This window comes from Somniosus microcephalus, unplaced genomic scaffold (assembly GCF_052327205.1).
Source record: "Somniosus microcephalus isolate GS21.2 unplaced genomic scaffold, FLI_Smic_1.0 unresolved_chr9, whole genome shotgun sequence".
In the NCBI taxonomy this organism is placed as follows: domain Eukaryota; kingdom Metazoa; phylum Chordata; class Chondrichthyes; order Squaliformes; family Somniosidae; genus Somniosus; species Somniosus microcephalus.
In genome coordinates this window covers 31,755,248-31,780,034 of record NW_028225187.1, presented here as the reverse complement: position 1 = coordinate 31,780,034, position 24,787 = coordinate 31,755,248, and the positions used below count along the sequence as shown (strand labels likewise).

General features: G+C 41.5%; 1 protein-coding gene across 1 annotated transcript; it reads right to left on the bottom strand.

Annotated features, from left to right (window-relative positions):
• Positions 1-89: 89 nt before the first annotated feature.
• LOC147085039 (Fc receptor-like protein 2) lies at positions 90-22,883 on the bottom strand. Its single transcript, XM_085979741.1, has 13 exons — positions 21,917-22,883; positions 19,855-20,121; positions 17,177-17,455; positions 16,010-16,297; positions 14,049-14,351; positions 13,117-13,218; positions 12,561-12,591; positions 10,468-10,559; positions 9,421-9,477; positions 8,585-8,641; positions 7,754-7,819; positions 3,687-3,718; positions 90-2,214 (listed from the first exon to the last, which is right to left on the bottom strand). The coding sequence occupies exons 1-13, from the start codon at positions 22,080-22,082 to the stop codon at positions 2,086-2,088; spliced, it is 1,869 nt and encodes a 622-aa protein (XP_085835867.1). The 5' UTR covers positions 22,083-22,883; the 3' UTR covers positions 90-2,085.
• Positions 22,884-24,787: the final 1,904 nt, after the last annotated feature.

Below are 24,787 nucleotides of genomic sequence, written 5' to 3'. Positions count from 1 at the left end.
GAAGGTTTGGTTGAAATCGTTCTGAATAGACTTACACTTGATGTCAATCTGTGAACAACAGGGAATATTTCTTAAAATTGTATTTATTATTCAACGATTAAAACAGTTATTGTTGAAGCAAGATAAAATACAAAAAGACGTTAATAAACATGCTGAATGGGCGTGTACATGGCAAGCGAATTTTAACATAGTTAGGTTGTGAATTTTGGTCCGAGGAATGAGGAAGCCACATTATTCTCGAAAAATTAGAATCTAAATGGGGTAGAGGAGCAAGGGATCCAGGGGTGCACATTCACAAATCATTAAAATTAGAAAAACAAGTTGCTACCGAAGTATTGGAGTCCATTTCTAGAGGAAATGAATGGAAAAGGAGAGAAGCCGTGTTAAATTTGTATAGAAATGTTGTTGGACCACATTAGAGTATTGTGTCCTTTTGTGGTCTCCATCACAGAGGCGGTTCAATGAGGGTCCACTAGATTGATTCCCGGGATGAGAGGGTTGTCCGAAGAGGACATATTGAGTAGATTGGGACCATACTCACTGGGATTTAGAAGAATGAGAGATGATCTAGGATTCTGGGGGGATTTACAGGATAGATGTTGAGAGGCAGTTTCCCCTGGCTGGAGATTCTAAAACTCGGGGACATAGTCTGAGGTTATGGGGTCAGCCATGAGGTGGAATTTCTTAACTCAGAGGGTTGTGAGTCTTTGTAATGCACTTCCCCAATTTGGTGTGTATGCAGAATCATTGAGTACATTCAAGGCTGAGATAAAATCGATTTTTGGATTCTAGTTCAAACAAGGGATATGGAAATCGGGCGGGCAAGTGGAGTTAAGGTCGAAGATCTGCCACGATCTTACTGAACGCCAGAGCAGCCTCGAGGGACCATATGGTCTACTCCTGCTCCTAATTCTTATGTTTTTATGTTATATGTTACAAAATGGATATGTTGATAGGATTAGATGAGGGAAGGTGAGAAGAGTCTCGTGTGGAACATAAACGCCAGCACAGGCCACTTGGGCAGAATGCCAGTTACTGTGCTTTAAATTCCGTGTAAATTTTAAAAATCCCATCATCCATGTAGCATTACAAAACGCTATGTCTTATGCATCTGGCACTAATATGTGGTGAGGTAAAGTTCAGTCTGTACTGCCGGAACGTGGAAGGAAAGTTTGGCACAAGGGATGCCGGTAACGGAACGGCCTGCTTTTTGAAGGTTGAAAGAAAGCAAAATTCGATGGGCTTGGCAAGTAATGGGCCATCCTTCCCACCAGATATTCTACCCTGCGCTCTGCCAATGCAATGCTAAACTCCCAATTGATGAAGATTAAACAGTAACCACTTACTCTATACACAGTTTTTTTGTGGCATTCATATAGATTGGAATAATTTGAATATTGGGCGAGAGTGGCAAATGGACGATATCAATCAAGGCTCCCATTATACAGCATGCCCGGTTTTACTTTACATTGAAGTTAATGGAAAAGGAAATATGTCATGGGGTCATGGGGTCACATAGGTGGTCAGTTCGATAACATTCATTTTACAACATGACTTAAGATAAAATTGACCCTAGAAATTGCTACAGGATTTCTCCCATCATCTTCGGGCATTTGCATAATTTCTCCAGGGGATCCACTGATCTCCCTCTGCAGTTTTGGAAGAATGCAAGTACACTGGCGGAACAAGAGAGCAAGAGCCCCAAACGCATCCATTAACTAATTGCATTAGAACATGGCTAGCCTGGGTGTACGTTCCGGTGCAATATTCTTACACACTGTATAGACTTGCACGTAGCACCACCAAAGCCACACGTAGGTTCCCTGTGCAAAATATCAGCTGCAAAGCTTGCGACATGATATCCCTCGAGATATAAAGTCCTGTCAGAGTAAAACATATGTATAAATTGAATGGCTGGCGGGCAGGAACGCTGTGCCTAGGAGGCCTTGCACAAGGAACAATGGCCTAACCTGCCTTCAGACTAAAGTCCCTGAGGGCAGGTAGTTTGCACAGAGCACAAGTTGATTGTCGTTGCCTCCATTCTGTTTTCTTGTTTTATCCATGCTTTTTAATCCTGCTTCACTCTTATTTCCGTGGAATGTTTTCGTAGACACAGCCTTCTTCCATTGGACGTCCTTCCAAACTAGCTTCAGTGTTTGTGCGGTTAACTGTGGCGTACGTGACACAATAGTCGCTGGGACCAATCTTGTTAACCTGGAATTAAAGAATATGGGGCTGAAATTGTCTCAGGTGGTGGTGCACAGCTGGCGAGAGAGAATCAGTGGTGATTTCAGTGGAAGGGAAGTCGGGAGAGATGGATAATGGATGGCCAATTCAATATTGCCCGATTTACAGTATGGTCAAAACTACTGACAATTAACTGGCTGAGCTCACACAATTTCACTTATAATTCCTCTATTAATTTACTTTTATAGTTAAAAATCAAAATAAAATGGTTGGATTGAAACGAGCAATGAATAAACCACCGACTAAATTTAAACAAGCGATGATAATTTTTTATTCATTGACGGGATGTGGGCGTCGCTGGCAAGGCCAGCATTTATTGCCCATTCCTAATTGCCCTTGAGAAGATGGTGGCGAGCCGCCTTCTTGAAACGCTGCAGTCTGTGTCGTGAAGGTGCTCCCACAGTGCTGGTAGGGAGGGAGTTCCAGGAGTTTGACCCTGCAGCGATGAAGGAATGGCAATATACTTCCAAGTCAGGATGGTGTGTGACTTGGAGGGGGAGGTGTTCCCATAGGGTTAATGCCTTTTCTTGCAGTTTGGTACAATTGATTGGCATGCTCGGCCATTTTAGGGGCAGTTAAGGGTCAACCTCATTGCTAGTGAGTCTGGAGTCACATATAGGGTAGACCAGGTAAGGACAGCCAATTTCCTTCCTTGAGGACATTAGTTGGGTTTTACAACAACCAGAGAGTGTCATGGTCACCATTACTGTTATGAGCTTTTTATTCCAGATGTATTTAATTAACTGAATTTACTTTCCCCAGCTGCCAGTGCTGGGATTTGAACTCATATCTTCGGACCATTATTCGAGACCTCTGGATTATTGATCCAGTTATGTAACCAATAATCTACTGCACCCATGTTTGCAATGATCTTTCGGTGGAACGAAACTAAAATGTTCTTTATTATTCTGTAAACAACTGGCAACTGAATTTTAAAATAATGGTCGGGATTTAAATTACTAATCAGGGGCTACTTTAGTGGTGTGGAGCAAGTTTAGCAGCGACCTTTGCAGACAGAATGATTTAGATTTCACAAATTCGGCCCAGGCTTAAAACTGGCGTCGACTGGAACCGCCGGATTCTATTTTTAATTCAAATCATTGCAAATTAAAAATGTGTGTTTTCTATTCTGTGTGAAAGACCGTCATCGCCCTCTTTAAGCCCAAGTCGCAAGCAGCATATCTGTCCCAATGATAGAGAATAATAGACATCGGGGTTAAAATTGCTTTTGGGCAGTGTGGGACCATAACGGGTGGACAGCGAATGTGCTGCTCGTTTCACAGTCCAAAGGAATATCTTATTGATAAGGGTGTGTGTTTCAATCGGGCCATTGCTAAAACTGATGGCCGACAGTTTACTTTGCGAAGGTTAGTTAGAAATCTACCCGCATTGGTCGTGATATTTCTCACCAGCATCTTTCCCCTCTAAAGAAAACTTACCTGTTTCCTTCCTGAGGCGCCATCATCATTATCTGTAAATAAAGCAGATGCATTATAAAGGCAACAATCTGGGGAAGTTGATGAACAGAATCAGATTAATCCAGCCTAATCCGGGGTCATTTTAGTATCACCCACCCTGGCAGTAAACTGACGAGATCGGGACAATTTCAGGGTGGGTGTACACCCAATGGACTTTACTCTCCCTTGTAGTAGGAGAGTAAAATTGGGTGCGATTGACAACAGGGATTTCACCAGATCCAGTCCCTTTTCGACCAGGCTGAGTTAGGTTAAAATTACACCTGCTAATAACATCTACGTGATATTTCATGAGAAACATAAATAGGAGCAAGAGTAGGCCATTCGGCCCCTCGAACCTGCACCACCATTCAATACGACCATGACTGATCTGACTTGGCCTCATCCCCACTTTCCCATCCGCTCCTCAAAACCCTTAACTCCCCTGTAGCTCAAATATATGTCTATCTCCACCTTGAATATACTCAATGACTCTGCCTCCACAGCTCATTGGGTTAGACAATTCCAAAGATTCACAACCTCAGAGAAGAAATTCCTCCTCATCATCGTTTTAAAAGAGCGATCCCATATCCTGTAACTTTGTCCACTACTGCTAGATTCCCCCACGAGGGGGAACATCCTCCCTGAATCTACCCTGTCAAGCACCCTCAGAATCTTATATGTTTCAATAAGATCACCTCTCATTCTTCTAAACTCCAATGCGTAAATGCCCACCCTGCTCAACATTTCTTCTTTAGACAACCCCTTCATCTCAGGAATTAACCTAGTGAACCATCTCTGAACTGCCTCCAATGCAAGTGTATCCCGCCTGAAATAAGGGGACCAGAACTACACGCAATACTCCAGTTGTAGCAAGACTTCCCTACTATTATGCTCCACCCCCTGGCAATAAAGGTCAACATTCCATTTGCCTTCCTAATTACTTGCTGTACTTGCATGCTAACCGTTTGTGTTTCAAGTATGAGGACACCCAGTCCCCTATGTATGGCAGCATTAGGTAGTCTCTCCCCATTTAAATAATAATTTGTTTCATTAGTTTTCTTACCAAAGTGGATAATCTCATATTTTCCCACATTATACTGCATGTGCCGAATTTCTGCCCACTCACTTAACATATTTATATCCCTTTGCAAACTAATTGTGTCCTCCTCACAACTTGTTTCTCATGTACCTTTGTATCGTCAGCAAATTTGGCCAGGTCATAAATATAGATTGTAAATAGTGGAGGCCCCAGAACTGATACCTGTGGCATCCCACTAGTTACAGTTAGCCAACCGGAAAATGACCCATTTATCCCGACTCTTTGTTTTCTGTTAGTTAGCCAATCCTCTATCCATGCTAATATATTACCCCCAAGCCCGAGAGCTCTTATCTTGTGCAGTAACCTTTTATCTGGCACCTTAGCGAATGACTTTTGCAAATTCAAATACACTACATCTACTGGTTCCCCTTTATCCACACTCCTCGTTACATCCTCAAAGGACTCCAATAAATTTGTCAAGCACAATTTCCCTTCCATAAAACCATGTTGACTCAAGTAGATGGCATTATGATTTTCTATATGTCCTGCTATTCATTCCTTAATAATGGATTCCATCATTTTCCCAATGACAGATGTAAGGCTAACTGGCCAATAGCTTCCTGCTTTTGGCCTCTTTCCTTTCTTCAATTGGAGCGTTAAATTTGCGAATTTCCAAGCCGCTGGGAGCTCTCTAGAATCCAGGGAAATTTGGTTGATTACAACCAATGCATCGACTATCTTTGCAGCCACTTCATTTAAGAACCTTGAATGTACGCCATCCTGAGAATGTAACCAATCCTTCTAGATCCACCAGCCGGGGGAAACATCCTCCCTGCATCCAGTCTGTCTAGCCCTGTCAGAATTTTATACGTTTGAATGAGATACACTCACATTCTTTTAAACTCTCGTGAATAAAGCTTAGTCGGCCCAATCGCTCCTCAGACGACAGTCCTGCCATCCCAGGAATCAGTCTGATGAACCCTCGCTGCACTCCCTCTATCGTAAGTATATCCTTTCTTAGGTAAGGAAAACAAAACTGTACACCGTACTCCCAAGGTCTCATCAAGGCCCTGTATAAATGTACATCCTCGCTCCTGTACTCAACTCCTCTTGCAATGAAGGCCAACATTCAATTTCCCTTCCTAACTGCTTGCTGCACCTGCATGTTTGCTTTCAGTGACTGGTGTACAGGGACGCCCAGGTCCGTCTGTACATCAACATTTCCCAATCTATCAACATTTAAATAATATTCTGCATTTCTGTTTTTCGTACTGAAATGGATAACTTCAGATTTATCCACGTTATACTGCATCTGCCATGTATTTGCCCACTCAATCAACTTGTCTAAATTAGCTTGAAGCCTATTAGCCTCCTCCTCACAACTCACAATCCCACCTAGTTTTGTGATGTCAGCAAACTTGGAAATATTACATTTGGGACCCTCACCCAAATTTTAGATATATATTGTGAATACAGCACCTTGATTATCAATTATCATTGGGATGCTTTTTGTGTCTTCTACCGTGAAAACCAATACAAAATATTTGTTAAATGTCTCTGCAATTTCCCCGTTTCCCATTACTAATTCCCCAGTCCCATCATCTAAGGGACCAACGTTTACTTTAGCTATTATCTTTCATTTATATACCTGTTGAAGCTCTTAGTCTCTGTTTTTTTATATTCTTTGCTAGTTTACTTTCATAATCTATCTTCTACCTCTATTAATTTTTTAGTCATCCTTTGCTGATTTTCAAAAATTTCCCAATTCTCACCTACTACGAATCTTTGCAACATATTATGCATTTTCTTTCAATTTGATACCATCCTAAACTTCGTCAGTTAGCCCCGGATGTTCATCCTTCTCGTAGAGTCTTTCTTTCACACTGCAATAAATCTTTGCTGAGAGTTATGAAAAATCTCATTAAATATCTGTCACTGCCTATCTACCGTCTTACACTTTAATCTATTTTCCCAGTCTACTTTAGCCAACTCTTTCTTCATACCTTTTGTAATTGAATTTATTTAAGTTTCAGACCCAAGTTTCTCACCCTGAATCTGAATTAGAAATTCATCATGCTATGATCGCTCTTCACAAGAGGATCCTTTACCATGAGATCATTAATTAATCCTGCCCCATTACATATTACCAGATTTAAAATAGCCATCTCCCTGGTTGATTCCACAACGTATTGTTCTAAGAAACCATACCGAATACATTCTATGAACTCGTCCTCAAGGCTAACCTTGTCAATTAGATTTGTTCTAGCTATATGAATATTAAAATCGCCCATGATTATCGCAGTACCTTACTTACAAGCCCCTATTAGTTCTTGATTTATACACTGTCCTACACAGTGTAGCTACAGTTAGGAGTGCTATAGACTGCTCCCGCTAATGATTTATTTCCCTTACTATTTATTATCTCCGTTAAAACAAATTCTATATTTTGATATTCTGAGCCAATATCATTTCTCACCACTGCACTGATCACATCCTTTATTAAAAGAGTTACCCAACTCCTTTTGCTTTCTGCCTATTCTTCCGAAATATCAAATACCCTTGAATATTCAGTTCCCAGAATTGGTCACCTTGCAACCCCGTCTCTGTAATGACTATCAGATCATGCCCATTTATTTCGATTTGTGCCGGCAACTCATCTATCCTGTTATGAATGCTGCATGCATTCAGTTAAAGAGCTTTTATTTATTTTTATACCATTTTTAACTACTCTGAATCTGTTTGCAAGTGCACGTTTATGTCTGTATGCTTTGTCTCCTCCTGTCAATCTCTGGTTATCATTACCCCTATCGCTACCTTGCACTGTTACCTCCTCCTTTCTGTTTGACTTTCTAAATTCCCCTTCAACTGAACCCTCCCCCCTCCCCACTATTTAGTTTACAGTCCATGTACCTCATTCCCACTATATCAAGCAGAGGAATAACCCAACATTATGTAGAACTGTAATTATCATCTTGCTTAGCAACAGCTGCGAACAATTGACAGAAATTACCACAGCCTCGTGACTTTCTGATCGTGACCTCCGAATACACTAAATTGGCAGCATTTCCGGTAATATCTAAACAGAAACAAAAAGAGAAAACAAGACAAAAATAAGGCTTCATTAAGATGGATTAATATATAGATGATAGAGGGACGATAGATATATATAGAGAAATAGGGAGGAAGACATGGAGTGATAGATAGAAAGATACATAGATATTTGGAAGATAGATATAAAGATAGATAGATACATAGATAGAAAGATATTGATGGATACATGGATAGCTATTTACAGAGGTAGACTGATTGATTGCTTGATATAAATTAATTGCTAGCGATAATGTATTGAGACAACCGTATTAGTATCCATAATATGAATTTAGTGCATGGGAATAGATGATGTCATTTCCATAAGTTTAATAAGGATGATATATAACCATTAATTGAATAGCATTGTTTTAAATGTCCAAGAATGGATGATGTTTGCCACCAAAAGTACACATTATTTGCCTTCAACTTTATTGATCGACTTATATTAAGCATTTGTTATCGTCATTGCAGTTTATGGCAACATTAATTGTCCGGCCAATTATGATGTTATCTAAGAATCAGAACAGGGGAGTTTGTGTGCAGGTTCTAAGGATACTACTCCCGAGAGATGGAACTTACAAAGTGCCTATAGTGATTTTTTTCATTTACAAATACTGGTATTGTGGTTTCAGTCCTATAATGCATCAATCGATTCAGGCTCTTCCCAGATGATGTCTCACAATCTGAAGACAGTCACTACCCTTACAGTAGTTAACAAGCCCTCCAGCAAAGTAACACAGCGAATCCTTACCTTCCATGGGCTTCGTGCCTTGTACTAAACTGTGGGTTATCTGATCAGAACTAGAAGCTGTAGAGCGAGAAAGAGGAAACTGCGATCAATGATAATCAAGGAAGCACTTAGATACCAGATCCATCCTACAATTCATGATTGGAAATTTACTGCTGTGTTCACTGGTTTTAAAATGAAGCAACTAATTAACCTGATCAATAAAAGCTGCTCCACAGGCCCGTGAGCAAAGTCATAGATAGAAAGATATTGATTGACACATGGATACCTATTTACAGAGCTAGACTGACTGATTGCTTGGTATAAATTAATTGACAGCGATAATGAATTGAGAAAATCGTATTAGTATCCATAATATGTATATAGTGCATGGAATTAGAGCATATCATTCCCCTCAGTTATATAACCATTAATTGCATAGCATTGATTTAAATGTCCAAGAATGGATTATGTTTGCCAAATGTACACGTTACTTGCCTTCAACTGTATCGATCGAGTTATATTAAGGATTTGTTATCGTCGTTGCATGTTATGGTGACATTAAGAGTCTGGCCAATTACGATGTTCCACACAATAGTTATCTAAAAACCAGAACAGTGGAGTTCGTGTGCAGGTTCTAAGGATACTACTCCCGAGAGATGGAACTTACAAAGTGCCAATAGTGATTTTGTCATTTACAAATACTGCGATTGTGGTGCCAGTCCTATAATGCATCAATGGATTCAGACCCTTCCCAGATTACTTCTCACAGTCTGAAGACAGTCGCTACCCTCACAGTAGTTATGAAGCCCTATGAGATATACAAATCCCTCCAGCCAAGTAACAAGGCGAATCCTTACCTTCCATAGGTTTCGTGCCTTGGACTACACTGTAGATTATATGATTGGAAATAGAAGCTGCAGAGAGAATAAATGGAAACTGTGCTCAATGACATAGTTAATTAAGGAAGCATTTAGATACCAGACACAACCTACAATTCATGATTAGAAATTTACTGCTGTGTTTACTGGTATTAAAATTAAGCAACTAATTATCCTGATCAATACAAGCTGATCCACCGTCCCGTGAGCAAATTCATGAAGTGTTTTGGTCCCAAGCCATAGGGCTGGGCTGAGTCGCTTGCTTGTAAACAGGGTGACGGTGAGAAGCATATTCTCTGATTACTCCATTCCAGGCACCCAGATATCGGGCTGAGGACCAGTTCCAGCATCCTTTGCTTGGAAAGTTGATTCGTAATGGTGGGGAGGAGACAGTTCCCCAAATCAATTTAATACTCAAGATATTGTTCAATATGTCTGATTATCAGGTTCCGAGATTAAAACTTTGGACTAGCACCCAGATGTCCACCTATCAATCCCAGCCGATTGAGAACCACTACCATCAGAAAAAAGAAAAATGAGAGGTAGAGGAAATAATGAATTCAAAATTAAAAGGGAATAGGGGGTAGATTTTTGTTTTGGCATCGGAACAGTTAGCATCACCTGCAAAGAGCGCAGACTGCTCAGTCTGCTGGGGCAACAGGCACATCCTTTACGGAACCAACCAGCTTTTCTTTCCACTAACATGGTTCAATTGAACCGTGCCAAGTGCCTCAACTATTTCCCTGAGTATGCTCGACCCATGCGATGCTTAATACCCAGACAATAAGATGGGAATCTAACACGAGGGTATTCTGAATGCTTGCAGATGAAGAACTCCAATGTCCATGGGTGATTTCCACCATGTCCTGTCACAACGTCAGTGGAATATTGCCGCAAGCCATGCATATATGGCCGTTTCCCTGAATATTTACCGATATTCCACCGAAGATACGATGGGTTACCGGCAGAACCAATGTTACCATGAACAATCTACCATATTTTTCACATGTGTCAGTTCACGCTTACCGGTATTTCGGGCTGATCCCACAACTGCATACTCGAAATTGTTCGCAGATGTTTCTTCACTCGGGGTTAGAGATTTATTTTCAGTTGCCACACTGTGCACGAAAATGTTCTCAGATATTTAGGATTCATGCATCAACAACGCAAAGTTAACTTTTAACGAAATGTTACAGAATCATAGAATTCAGAAGTAGATATACAGAACATAGAATGCCTTGAAGGAGCAATCGTACTTAGTCCCATATCCCTGGCTGTTGTCCGCAGCCCTAAATGGTCCTCATCGTCAACGATCCGTCCAACTCACTGCTAAAGTTATTGATGGAAATAGCTTCCACCAAATTTTCAGGTAGAGCATTCTACATCCCGACAACTCTCTCATTGAAAAATATTTCTCCACATCTCCCCTCAAGATCTTTATACAATGATGTTAAATCTATGACCTCTAGTTATTGACCAAGAGGGAATATTGTTTCTCTATCTACTCTAACAAAGCTTCTCATCCCCTTGAAAATCTCTAATGGCTCACCTCTTAACCTTCTCTATTCCATGTCCTAATTATCCAACCACTGCTCGTAAATAAAGTCCCTCATCCCTTGCAATATCCTGTAAACCTCCGCTGTAACCTTTCTTTGCCTCTTACTATGTTTCCTGAAGTGTGGTTTTATTCGTATTTTGGATGTGGGTGTCGCTGGCAAGGTCAGCATTTATTGCCCATCCCTAGTTGCCCCTTGAGAAGGTGGTGGTGAGCTGCCTCCTTGAACCGCTGCAGTCCGTGTGGTGAAGGTACTCCCACAGTGCTGTTAGGGAGGGAGTTCCAGGATTTTGACCCAGCGGCGATGAAGGATCGGCGATATACTTCTAAGTCAGGATGGTGTGTGACTTGGAGGGGAACTTGGAGGTGGTGGTGTTCCCATGCGCCTGCTGCCCTTGTCCTTCTAGTTGGAAGAGTTTGCGTGTTTTGGAGCTGCTGCCGAAGAAGCCTTGATGAGTTGCTACCATGAATTGTCCAGCTGAGACCTAAACATTGATTCATAAAGTTCTAGCTTGTTCTCTTTGCTTTTACATTATAAGCCGCTATTTTAAAAAAACAAATGATCCATATGCTTCTTTAACCAACTTATCTACTTGCCATGTCATATTTAAGGATTTGTGTATATGCACACCAAAGGATTTCTGCTCATCTACACTTTTCAAAATCGTGGCTTTTGTTGTATATTGTCTTTCCAGATTAGTTCTCCAAAAGTACATCACTTCACAGTTCCAGGTTGAACTCCATCTGCCATGCTTCTGCCCATTTAACCATTCCTGTCTATGTCACCCTGAAGACTACAACTATCCTCATCACAATCTACTACCTGGCCAAGTTATGTATCATCTGCAGATTTACAATGTTGCTCCTTACACCTTTGTCTAGGTCAGTCATTAAAATTCAAAGAGTACTGGACCCCAAAATGACTGTTGGGGAACACCACTGCAAAACCACCTCCCCGTCTGAGAAATATCCATCCACCACCACTCTCTGCTTCCTGTCACCGAGCCCATTCTGTATCCATAACGCCACTTTCCCTTAATCCCATGGGTTTACATCTTTTTTAACAAGCCTCGGATGACTGCCTTCTGCAAGTCAATATATGCAACATCTACTACACCATCTTGATCAAAAGTCTCTGTTAACTCATCAAATATTCAATCAAGTTAGTCACACATGATTTCCTTTAACAAATCCATGTTGCATCTCCTTGATTAAACAATGTCTTTACAAATTAATGTTTATTTTTTCCCTAATAATGGTTTCCAATAACTATGTTAGGCTGACTGACCTGTTGATAAACTAAAAAGCAAGAACAAAAAAAGAGAGTATTTAGCACTTAAACATTCCAACCGTCTCCATCGGAGCTATATCAGAGACTATGGGGTGTAATTCCATTTGTACGTGGAGGCATAAAAGGCGCAACTAGCGACCGTCTAGGTCGAGTCCAATATTCGGTTCCAATTGGGGGCGTATAATTTGCACCCGGGCCAAAGAGGATTTTCAGCTTTCAGTATAATCATGGATATAGTTACGATGGACTAATATAAAGATTTTGCAGACTTACCCCTGCGGCTGTGAAACACTTGAGGAATTGTCTGGATAAAATAGAAAGAGACATATTTCAGCAAGTTGTGCAATAAATATGGCACTTCTACTGCCTAGAGATGGTTTTGGTTTCCTGAAATAATCGTCAGACAGTAAGCATTTTCATTGTTAATAATTAAAAACTGTTACACACGTGCATTTATATCAATAATTAAATAAAACAGAGCACGAATGCACAAAGAACTTCTGGAAAAATTTAAGATATCACCAATCATTACAAATCATCAAGCAGATTTCACATTCTCTTCCTAACCACGTGCCAGTTATTATTCTCCCCCTGGCACAGATTTATTCCTTTTGAGAATGGTAGAAGCGGAAACATATCCTCAACTAAGCAAGGTGAGTTCATCAACCGAATTCATCCATGTAAATAACTCTTTGCACTCCTGCCCAAACTGTGCCTCTCCCTCTCAAATCAGTCTGTTACATTTCGAATGATGCAACTGAATATGTTGGGTAATGAATCCCATCCCGTGTCTGTCGAGCCAATCACCTGCCCGGAAGACACTGCTCACCTTGTTTCTGCTTCCGAAGTTTGAAGAAAACCAGTGCAATCAGGGCAGCGATCAGAAAAAGTGGAAGAACTGTTGCTGTGATCGCGGTTGTGTGACTTTGTGCTGGAATCAAACAAACTTATTACATGAATAGCATAAAACCATTCCAAGCATTACAAATCCAACACCGCACCATACACCGAATTAAAATTGTTTTTAAAATCTGCACTGAATGGATTCCCTTTCTACCCACCTGAGACCCACGAACCTGGAACATTGGTCCATGGATTTGTCAGCTCTAGGGTCGATTATTACCATGCCTTCCTTGCTGAGCTCCCAACGCCGCCATCCACAAACTACAACTAAACAAGACATCCCTGTCCCACACCAATTCCTACTCGCCACTTTTCCAATCTAGCTTCCTGTCCTCGAATGTAACAATTTTAAACACCTGGTCGTCGTGTTCACTATATTTCTTACATATATCCTCCAATTATATCTCCATCCTTACAGCCCTCAGTCAGTTAATTTGTGGCCTATTGGGCTCACGCGCTTCCTGTGTCACACCATTAGTGAAAGTGCTTTGGCTCTACTCTCCTAAACCACCTCTACTACAGCCTGCTTCAAACATCCTCACAGGAACCATATTTGCAGCCAGGTTTTTGCTCACCCCTCCCAAACTTCCCCTCTCTGTCACTTTATGACCATGGCTCTGCTTTGTATCCTTATCAATTTCAACTTCAAAAGCACCCTTGTGAAAATTTGCTAGTTTATTTCAGCACGGTTTTCACCTAGTTAAGTTCAATTTCTTAATCAGAAACTATACTTATAAATTTCCACCTGAGCTGCAATGTTTTCTTTATGAGATATAAGTCATGCAAATTCAATATACTGTTTACTTTGACGGAAGAAAAGTATTTCATAAAATTAGATCAAGCACAATGTTCTGTTACATGGTACCGTGACATCGATATAATTGCTGGTTGTCATTACTATTCCTTCAAAGCTCCCTCTGTTGGTCGCTACACAGTGATATCGACCTCCATGGCCTGTCTGGAATGAATTGATAATGAGTTCACTCCCGTCCCTGCTTAAGTGATAAGATTCGCTGTTGTTTCCTAACTGTTGGTTGTTCAGGTACCAGCGGAAAAGCAGTGCAGTGCCTCTCTTCACCAGGCACTGGAGAAAGAGACGGTCCCCCGCTGAAATCTCAGTTTTGTTGGCATTGGAAGTGAGAGAAGCACCAGCTGCAGGAACTAGTGGAAAGCAGATAAGATTAAAGATGTAGAGAATTAATTCTGCAAGTTACAATTCAAAATTGAAACCTATTTTGAGTACTCACTTAGATTAAATCAGATAAATAAATCAGACTGGTGCAAGAATTGTTGATCAGGTGTAAATGCATTGGCGAAAATATTTAGTTCAGAATTGTCCTTGCGCTGTTCCATTAGTGATATTGAATATTAGTTCTAACTAATGTTTCTGCACATAACACCAAATAGTAGGTTTTCTTCCAAAATTGAAAGTTTTCAACAGGACTGTATATGAAACGGGAAATATAGCGAGTGGACAAACAAGATGATTGTTTTCAGGTAGGTTCGTTAATGCACTGAAACATGTGCAGATTTCCTTTGTCACCGGCCTCAATGTGGTGGTGACAATGAGCCATCAGTACAACTTGCGCTGAGTTACATACAGAACAATGCGGGGGGAATCCACCAGGCAATGGAAGGAAATATATGACGTTGATTATAATGGGCGAACTCTACGATATGACCCATGTTTCACCTTCGGCTAAAGTTACAATGGCCCGCTTCAGAGCAAAGCTTAATTCGGGCCGAAAGCCTGAGGGCTCCACTGTTGCCCATCTTCCAATATAGGGATGGAACCTATATTGTCCAACTGAGCTTGAAATATATTATCAGCACGAGCAGGTCAGAGTCTAGGTAATCTCTGGCGCGTGTCTCACCTCCTGACTCCACAAAGACTTTCCACCATCTACAAGGCACAATTAAGGAGTGATGGAATACTCTCCACTTTTCTATTGAGTGCAGCTCCAACAACACTAAAGAATCTTAACACCATCAGGACAATGCAGCCCCCTTGATTGTCACCCCATCCACCACCTTAAACATTCACTCCCTCCACCACTGGCACACCGTGGCTGCAGTGTGCACCATCTACAAGATGCACTGCAGCAACTCGCCAAGGCTTCTTCGGCAGCACCTCCCAAACCCGCGACCTCTTCCCCCAAGAAGGACAAGGGCCGCAGGGGCATGGAAACACCATCACCTCCAAGGTTCCCTCCAAGCCACACACTGCCCTGATTTAGAAGTATATCGCCGATCCTTCATCGCTCCTGCGTCAATATCCTGGAACTCCCTCCCTCACAGCACTGTGGGAGTACCTTCACCACGTGGACTGCAGCGGTTCAAGAAGGTGGCTCACCACTACCTTCTCAAGGGCAATTAGGGATGGCCAATTAAAGCAAATGTTGCCAGCGACTCCCAATCCCATATACAAATACAAAAGTATTAGCAGCTACGGTTAAGAGATGATGTTCTAAAATTTATAGCCCAAAAATTACTGCCGATGGTATTAAGATTTGAGTCGTCATTAACCTCTCCGTATAACTTCTCTCAATTTGTCAATTAAACAGACTGATCGGCCGTTTTAAATCTACAACTAACAGTTGCAGTTTGTAGACCAATATTTGATGCAATCAGATGACATTCTTGTTCTTTTTAGGCATTCACCTGTTTAATGTAAATGGCGCAGTGCCTCACTTCACACAGAAGAATGTCAAAGAAGATGTTACAACGTCCAAGCTATTGGCAAAAGCAATGATTCCCGGACTGTTCTCACTTTGAGTCACTAGTTTCGTTCTGCCTCAGAGGTATTTATAATAACTCACCTAGCACTGCAACCGTAACAAAATCGCTGTGTAGAGGACGTCTGGTCGCTTCATTTGAAACACCACAAATATAATCCCCTTGGGTGCTTTGGTTGACTTTACCGATTTGGTAAGTAATTTCGGTTAGGTTGGACTCCTCTCGGAAGAGTTCTTTATTCGGGCCTTTGTAGAATATGTAGGTAATCGGGGTAGAACCGTTGAACACTGAGCAGGTTAACGATGCTGTGTCGCCTTCCAGTAACTCTTTACCAGGGCTGATTGCCAGTTCTGGTTTGGACACTGGGATTCCTGTAAATATAACCATTTGTTAATTACATTGCTTTTGTGGAATTTGTAGTATTACTTTCAAAGTGAAATAGGGCTCTCATCAAAATAAAGAGCCTCGTCATTTAGGTTACCACTCCAATCTTGGGCGCCCGTGCCCCTCTCCTACTTCAGCAGTCAGTGGAATTAATAGAGGAAAAACTGATTCTGGAACTGCAATGATTCCTATTGCAATCCACTAGTGGCCACCCTACTATCTCTGGCCTGGTACTGATTCCTACTAACTCTGCACTATTCCAGTACCATAAACACTATCTACCTAAATGCAATTGCATCTAACTCCACTGCTCCACTTGGCCAATCATTCTTTGTTCCAGCAATCCTCGAATAAAGAACGTTCTTCTAAGCTATCCTCCCGCTTATATTGATAATTATACATCAATGATCCCTCCTTCCTGTCTTCGCAATCAGAGTAAATACCATTCCCTTATCACCCTATCTCGGTCTTATCATGTAATAAACAGTAATGAAATAACTCTTAGCCATGGCTACTCCGGTAGTGTTCGTGCCAGTAGCTCAAGTCTATTCTGGTGAATAAAGTTTTCCATCCCTGGCGTCATCTGGTGAATCAACGCTTCCCGTTTTCTGTGATTTTACTGTTCTCTTTAAAATGGAAGGCAGGACATTGGACACAGTATCTGTGGCCTCACGAATGTGTTGTATAAACATGCTATTATTTCCTTTCCCCTGTTGTCTATGCGACAATAATTTAGTTATTTATGTATTCAGTGCATGTTGAACATATAGGTAAGGCCCTTTCTTCACGGATCAATCCCCGTGTGCGAACCTGCTGGGAATTTTGTGGATGAAAGATGCTAAATTCTAACAGTAAATTGTACTCACGTCTGACTGAAACAGAAACCTGATTACTCAGTTTCTTCACCTCACTGTTCAAAGTACTTGCTTCACACTGGTAAATCCCCGAATCGTCCAGCAGTGATGTCTCCTTGATGTAATAGTTGTGGTCTGCCGCTGAATTGAGAGCTTGTTCATCTTTGAAAAATACATATCTCAAAGACGAACTGGAGCGAAATATTTCAGCCGAACATGCGAGATTTAACTGTTGGCCCTCAAATATTTGAGCTTCAGAATCAGCCCTCAATGTAGGTTTGGAGAAGAGCTCTATAAAAGAGTAAAAAATAGATTTACCAGCTGAAGCATCTCTCAAAGATTTATGAAAGTATTTGTTTGGATAACACAAGTTAATGATCAGAGCAATGAAATGCTGACAGCGGTTCAAAGAAAGAGCCGTTCAATAATCCTTGATTGCACTCGGTTTATAGAAAGATGCATTTTGGAACACCGACATCTGAACATACTCTCGTGGCTAGATTTGGGGAGAAGTTAACCCTTCCGTTAAAATGAATGGAGGAAACATCCTGCGGGTCCTGTGAGATTATCCCTCTTCAGCCCACCCCATTCCCCCCACTCAGATTTTGGACTCTGCTCTCCGCCCAGGCGATGCTTTATGCCCAAGTCTTAAATACTGAAACCTCATTGGTCATTGTTGCAGCACCTTCACATTTTAGGACATTCATGTTAAACGCTCAGCTATGGACAATGCAATTCTTTGAAAATCCACTGATGACACAGGATCGATAACACCCACTTGGTGTTCTGATTGCCTGCTCCTTTTAAAATGTAAAGATAGAGTTATGATTGGCAGATTCTAACTGAATGCAATCGAGAGGCCGGACATCAGAGGCTCAGCCTTCAATAGCCTCCGGCGTTTTGCCACCCCGTCATCCCCCTCTACTGAAATTGGAGGGGTGGAAATTCAAGTTTGTCTGGGGTGCAAAACCGGTAGTAGCTCATTGGCCATACTATCTACACACAGGTGAAATTCGATTTCCTTGTCTGCCAATTATCTACTGCACTCTCCAAGTTAAATTTTAGCACCGAGATTTCAGCTAGCAACGATTGCCGGGACTAGTAAGTGGTAAGGCACTGTCTGATTAAACACCGTGCTGTTCCTGACCAGGTTCTGCTCGTTGCTGATTCAGTCAGACAGAAACAGAGGAGGTAACTTGACCTTGGATCCATGGTGTAAAACGCGTGGTATCGAATCTTGCACCAATTGTACACCACGCACGATGTTCCTGTCCAATGATAATGATGCGATGCAAACACGGGAGGGACATATAATGGGAGGCAAATTCAGTATCGCCCATTCGACACTATTGCAGGAAGCTAATATTAGCCACTGGGAGTGGACACTGGTCTTCAAACGTTGCAGCTATTACAAGTGTGGGTTTCAGTAAATGTATGGATTTTTTATAGAACCAGGTGGCGCTTTGATTTAAACAGATCACATCCAAAATTGATTTATTATGTGATAAAGCTGGGAGTAAATCTTTTTCCACATTGGATCCCTCCCGTATATTTATTTATCTATAATCCCCTGAAGAATTCTTTAAATGAAAGATGAACAGTAATTACAGCTGGTTCTATTTACCTTCTACCGTAATGGAAACCTCATCACTCTGTTGTTATCACGGTGGTAGAAAGCATTTGCTCAACAAGGCTAAGTCACCGAGCCCTTCAAAGAAGCTGCCCCCATGTGCTTAGAGTTGATGTATGAATTCAACTGCAGAGCTTTGCCATTTTTGTGAAATGTGTATTGAAGCCTAATATTGAACAGCATTGTTTCAATAAAAAAAATGAATTTTAACTGGTCTACCTCAAATATTTTAACTGCAGGCTCAGTCCTCAGTTTAGGTTTGGAGAAGAGTTCGGTGAAAACAGAATATGGATTGGGAGGTAAGAATTCATCTCATATAGTTAAACAAATAGCAGAGATTATTGATAACAAGAGCAAGGATATACCAAGAACCACCACGAGGTGCGACTGTACTAAATGGTAACCAGCAGCTGTATTGTGGAACACTCCAGTAGGCAGCATTACTATATTGTTATGGATTTGCACTCGCTGCTTTGTTTGCGGAGAACTTAATCTGCTTAATATATTCTGCTGATACAGGAACTCCACGCTGTGCAAGACTTATTCAAGTATGAATCCTTCAATAGAACTTTGCTCTTTTCGCTATTCCCTGCTGTGTCTCAACATCTACTATGATCACTGTGAATTCTGCAAATATTCACAGTTACATCACTCTGTCACCACCCAGCCACCACATTGGCTGGAAGTTATGATTCTGTGATCATCACTATGACAGGCTATTGCTTGACTGGTCTGTGGGACAGCTGTCCCAATTTTTGCAGAAGTCCCCAGATGTTAGGGAGGAGGGCTTTGCAGGGTTGACTGTGTGTCTTATCTGTGTCCGAATATGATGCCTAGTTCAATGCCAGGTGTTCCTCCAAGTTTTAATCTTACAGTTTTTTCTCGTGCTTTGATAAAACTTAGTAGCTTGCCAGGCCATTTCAGAGGGGATTAAGAGTCAACCACATTTCTGTGGTTGTGCAGTCATATATAGGCCAAGGATTCTTAGAATACTTCACATCCTTCAACAGCTCATTACCAGATCAAATAAAGAAAATGAAAAAGAAAAGCAGTGACCAACTTTTTATGGTGATGGTTACATTCGGGGAGATCCACTTCCTGTAACGTATTTTGAGTTCACACCGATATGGTGCCGTATCTGACTCTTTTGCGTTTTCTATGGTGTACTGAGATTCGTCAGTTTCTGCTATTAACTGTTTATCTCGATACCACAGGAAGGGAAAACCTTCTCTCCATTTCCAGGAAGGCATCAAACATTTCAGGATAATACTGTCACCTGACAGTGCGGATGTTGGATTCACTTCCAGAGTTAAATTCATATCAGAAGCTGCAAAAAAAGTGAAACATATGAACGAAATACAAATTAAAATATGTTAAAGCACCATTCTTCAATGTTAAAAAACATTGGCTTGAAAGTGCAGCTCAATATCCAGAGCAATCGGTATCACCTCAGTAACTAAAAGTAATTTTAAGACCTGAAAAGCCAAACTAATGTTTATTGGTTCAGAGAGTGACCGTTCCCTTTCTAATGCTGAGCTATCACTGCTCATATTGCCCTTCAAGGTTTCATCAACGAAGTTCAATGGCGAGGATCGATTCAACAGCCAGGCAGATGCCCAGCCCTCTCTAAATAAACGTCTGGTATTTGTAAATGTTGTGGAATCAAGATATTAAAACCGTGGCCGCTTTCACCTGTTCAGGTGCTTCTGATATCAGTTAAAAATCCCATTGAACGACGCCAAGACGAAGAAGTCGTTCCAGTGTCCTGGGGTATTGCTCGTTCGTCCAGCAAGACCAAACAAATTAGCTGCTCATTGTCCCATTAACTTTTGTGGAAACACAGGGCAATTTCCTGCCTTCGCTCCTCCGCTGTAACTTCGCCAGGTGTGCGGAAGGGAACCCCATTTATGTATGTAAAGGGTTTTTGCACTGCACATACAATAAACTTGTGGCAGTGCTCAAGGAGCGCCCCTAGTTAGTCACCTATCAACAATTTTTCTAGCATTGCTTATTACCTAGATAAAAGCATTCGTTGCACCTCATAATAATTTGTTTTCTGAGAGACACAAGATAAATGTACACTCCACTTCTCACCATGCCTCGGGTCTGCAGATGCACTTCCAACCAATCCTGATCCCAGGGGAGCGCCGGGAGGATACACTTGAGCTACTTTTCACTTTTACCGCCAAGAGGCCAAAGGGCAGTAATGGAGCAGCCATAAGTTTCAAACCACTCTCGATTTATTTAACACTGAAGTAAATAGAAATGCGACTCCACCTGAATCTAAAACATGGCGATTGATTGGACCTCGCCTGTTTATTTCACCCTGCGATGAAAGGTAAAGTTATTCCCACTCCGGTATAAATTTGTAATACACATTGGCGGCAAATGAGCGAATACGAAACAGCAGTCGGTTTTATGACTTTTACATTTGATTTGTAACAGGGTTGGAGAGAGTAGAGCCCATTACGTGCTTCCACCAAAGTTGGATTTTAAACCTGTGATGGGTCACCCTACAACCTACTTCGCAGAGGATGAAGTAATGTTTAAATGGAGAAGTCATTGCATATCAGACCAGCGACACAGCAATTCTCAGATGTCATTATTATTAATATAAACTAGTTTGCAGATCACAGATTTTGTAGTTTGAACTTTGGAAATAGAATTTAAGCTTTCAACACAGTCTTAAAATTACTCTAGGAGATATTAACGGTGGCTTTCTCGTATCTGCTGTTTTAGAGAGCCGCTGTTCCATGCACAATTAGCGGTTTAAGGTCTCTCTTGAAATAAATAACATTTGATTGACCTAACAACATGTAAGAATTTGGGTAGATTTAGACTCTGTGCGATATTTCAATTGAAGTTAATGTGATATAAATGGGAGGTGAAACTGGCTGATACTACCGCACAAAATAGCGGCATATATTTCAACTCTGGGGAAACCGAGAGGTCCCCCTGTTAGGAGGAGGGATGAAGATACACTTCTGCCCAGTGGTCCAATTTTATCCCAGTATTGCATGTGCTTGATATCCTGTACTATATTTGACTGTGAGGCCCCTTTATAAGCGACACATTTCTCGACTAAAACTGTGCTATGATCATTGGTGTCGAAGTTTACCTACCAATGGTGACTAAATCCAGAGGTTTACTCTTCTCAGAGGAGGACCAAAGCAGCGGCACTGAACACTGGTAAGACGCTCCACTGCGACTATCTGCATATCTTTCAAAGAACATATATTTATAATGAATATAAGTCTCATCTTTATACCAATAAGCCCATTGATTCATGCCTCTGTATCGACAATGCAGGTAAAATGTCTCCCCTTCTTTCACGATTCCATCGCTCGGATTGCTAAGGACTACTTCTGGGACATGGGCTGTAGAATGAAAATAAAATAATGTTCTGATTAGAATTGTTGAAACTAATCTGTGCAATATCCACTACAGAGAATTTCTAGTCGCTGTCCAAAATGGGCGCTACCTATCGGGTGCCCATGGATCGATCTTTTGAGTTGGTGATGACTTTACATCGTTGATATCGACCTCAGCACGTTGTAAACGGAAACTCCCTGGCTGCTTAAACTTTTAGAATGGCCGACCTTTGGGCGGCAGAAGCACCTGCCTTTTCCTGGCGGTACTCCTCTGTCACCATGCAAATCAGGATTTTGTGATTTACACCGGACCCAGCTTAGAAACACAGAAACATGGAAAAATAGGAGAAGGAGTAGGCCATTCAGCCCTTCGAGCATGCTCTGCCATTCAATATGATCATGGCAGATCCTACGTCTCACAAACATATTCCAGCTCTCTCCCCATGCCCCTTGATGCCTTTTGTGTCTAGAAATCTATCTATCCCCTTCTTAAATATATTCAGTGACTCGCCCTCCACAGCCTTCTGTGGTAGAGAATTCCACAGGTTCACCACCCTATGAGTGAAGACGTTTCTCCTCGTCTCAGTCCTAAACTTCCTACCCCGTATCCTGAGACTGTGACCCCTCGTTCTAGACACGCCAGCCAGGGGAAACATCCTCCCTGCATCCAGTCTGCGTAGCCCTGCCAGAATTTTAACCGTTTCAATGAGATCCACACATTCTTCTAAACTGTAGTGAACACAGGCCTAGTCGACCCAATCTGTCCTCATACGACAGTCCTGCCATCCCGGCAACCAGTCTGGTGAACTTTCGCTGCACTCCCTCTATGTCAAGTACATCCTTTCTTAGGTAAGGAGACCAAAACTGCACACAGTACTCCAGGTGTTGTCTCACCAAGGCCCTCTATAACTGTAGAAAGACATCCTTGCTCCTGTACTCAAATCCTCTTGCAATGAATATCAACATACCACTTGCCTTCCTAACTGCTTGCTGTACCTGCATATTTGCTTTCAGTGTTTGGGGTACAAGGACACACAGGTCCCTTTATACATGAACATTTCCCAATCTATCACCATTTATTTAGTACTCTGCCTTTCTGTTTTTCCAACCGAAGTGGATAACTTCACATTTATCCACGTTATGCTGCATCTGCAATGGTTTTGCCCACTCACTCAACTTGTCTAAATCTCCTTGAAGACACTTTGCCTCCTAATAACAACTCACGATCCCACCTCGTGTCATTTCATCAGCAAACTTGGAAATATTATATTTGGTTCCCTCATCCAAATCATTGATATTTATTGTGAATAGCTGGTGCCCAAGCACTGATCCTTGCAAAACACCACTAGTCACCGCCTCCCACCCCGTATGTCATTGCAGAACAGAATGGTCGGAGTGTGCTCCATGCACTCTCCCATCAGATTTACTAGCGAAAGCATAAAAGCGACACAGAATAAGTACGCTTTCCATATATTTCCATATCATCATGAAATGGTAGATGCAGGAACCCTCACAACATTCAAGAAGCATTCAGATGAGCACTTGAAACGCAACAGCATACAAGGCTACGGACCAAGAGCTCGAAAATGGGATTAGAATAGATAGGGCTTGATGGCTGGCGTGTACACGATGGGCCGAAGGGCCTCTTTCTGTGCTGTATAACTCTATGACTATGAATAACACTGAATATTCCCTTCCAATCACAGAAAACGAAAATTGAAAACTATTCTCTGCTTCCTTGTCTCAGACAATTTCTTATCCACGCTGTCCGTACCCCTTAATCGCAATGATAACAATACGATTTTTGCGAACAAATCAGTTGTGTGGTACTTCATTAGGCATTTTTTGAAAGTCTATATACACGACAGTGAACTGCACTAATTTGATTAGCATTCCCTGTTACTTCAACAAAGAACTGTCTATCTATCCATCCATTTATTTACTCAGTTATGATTACTCGCTGCCAACCCACAGTTAAATGATCTAGCAGTTACACAGACAAATTTCTAGGTCGCTTTTTCTTTAATATATTGTGGTAGACATTAAACTTGGCGCCGAGGCTTAAAACTGGGGTTCTGATTGGCCGACCGTGAGAGAAACCGCCCACTTTACATTCCCACCGAATCAATGAAAATGATGACCGAAAGTTTCTCATAGGTGGCGAGTCCAGAACCACAGTTTTACGCACGGGCGAACAGCTGATAATTACTCCATTGCTGGATTGTTGTTGTCCTATAGATATAAATTGGAAGCGTTCATTCCACAACTGGATTATTATCAATAAAGGACATTATTGTCATCATACCTTGTGTGGTCGCCTGATGAGTAATTTGCACTGCAAGAGAGAAGACAATGTAAAATATGTTTCATTATCTGAGACCATCTTCAAGTTTGACCTCAGCTGCTCAGCTGTAAGGCAGCTGAATAGAGGAAACACCCAGGGGTTGAAATTTGACTTCGGCAGGGACACAAAACAGGCGGAAACACATTTGCTGCCAGTCCATACATGCCACGAGGTATTCAGTTCAGTTGAAGTAAATGTAAAATATTAATATATCGAATGATGCCAATTGTCCCTCTCACAGACAAAGATAAATTGTTATTTTGTGGAAGTTCCCCATG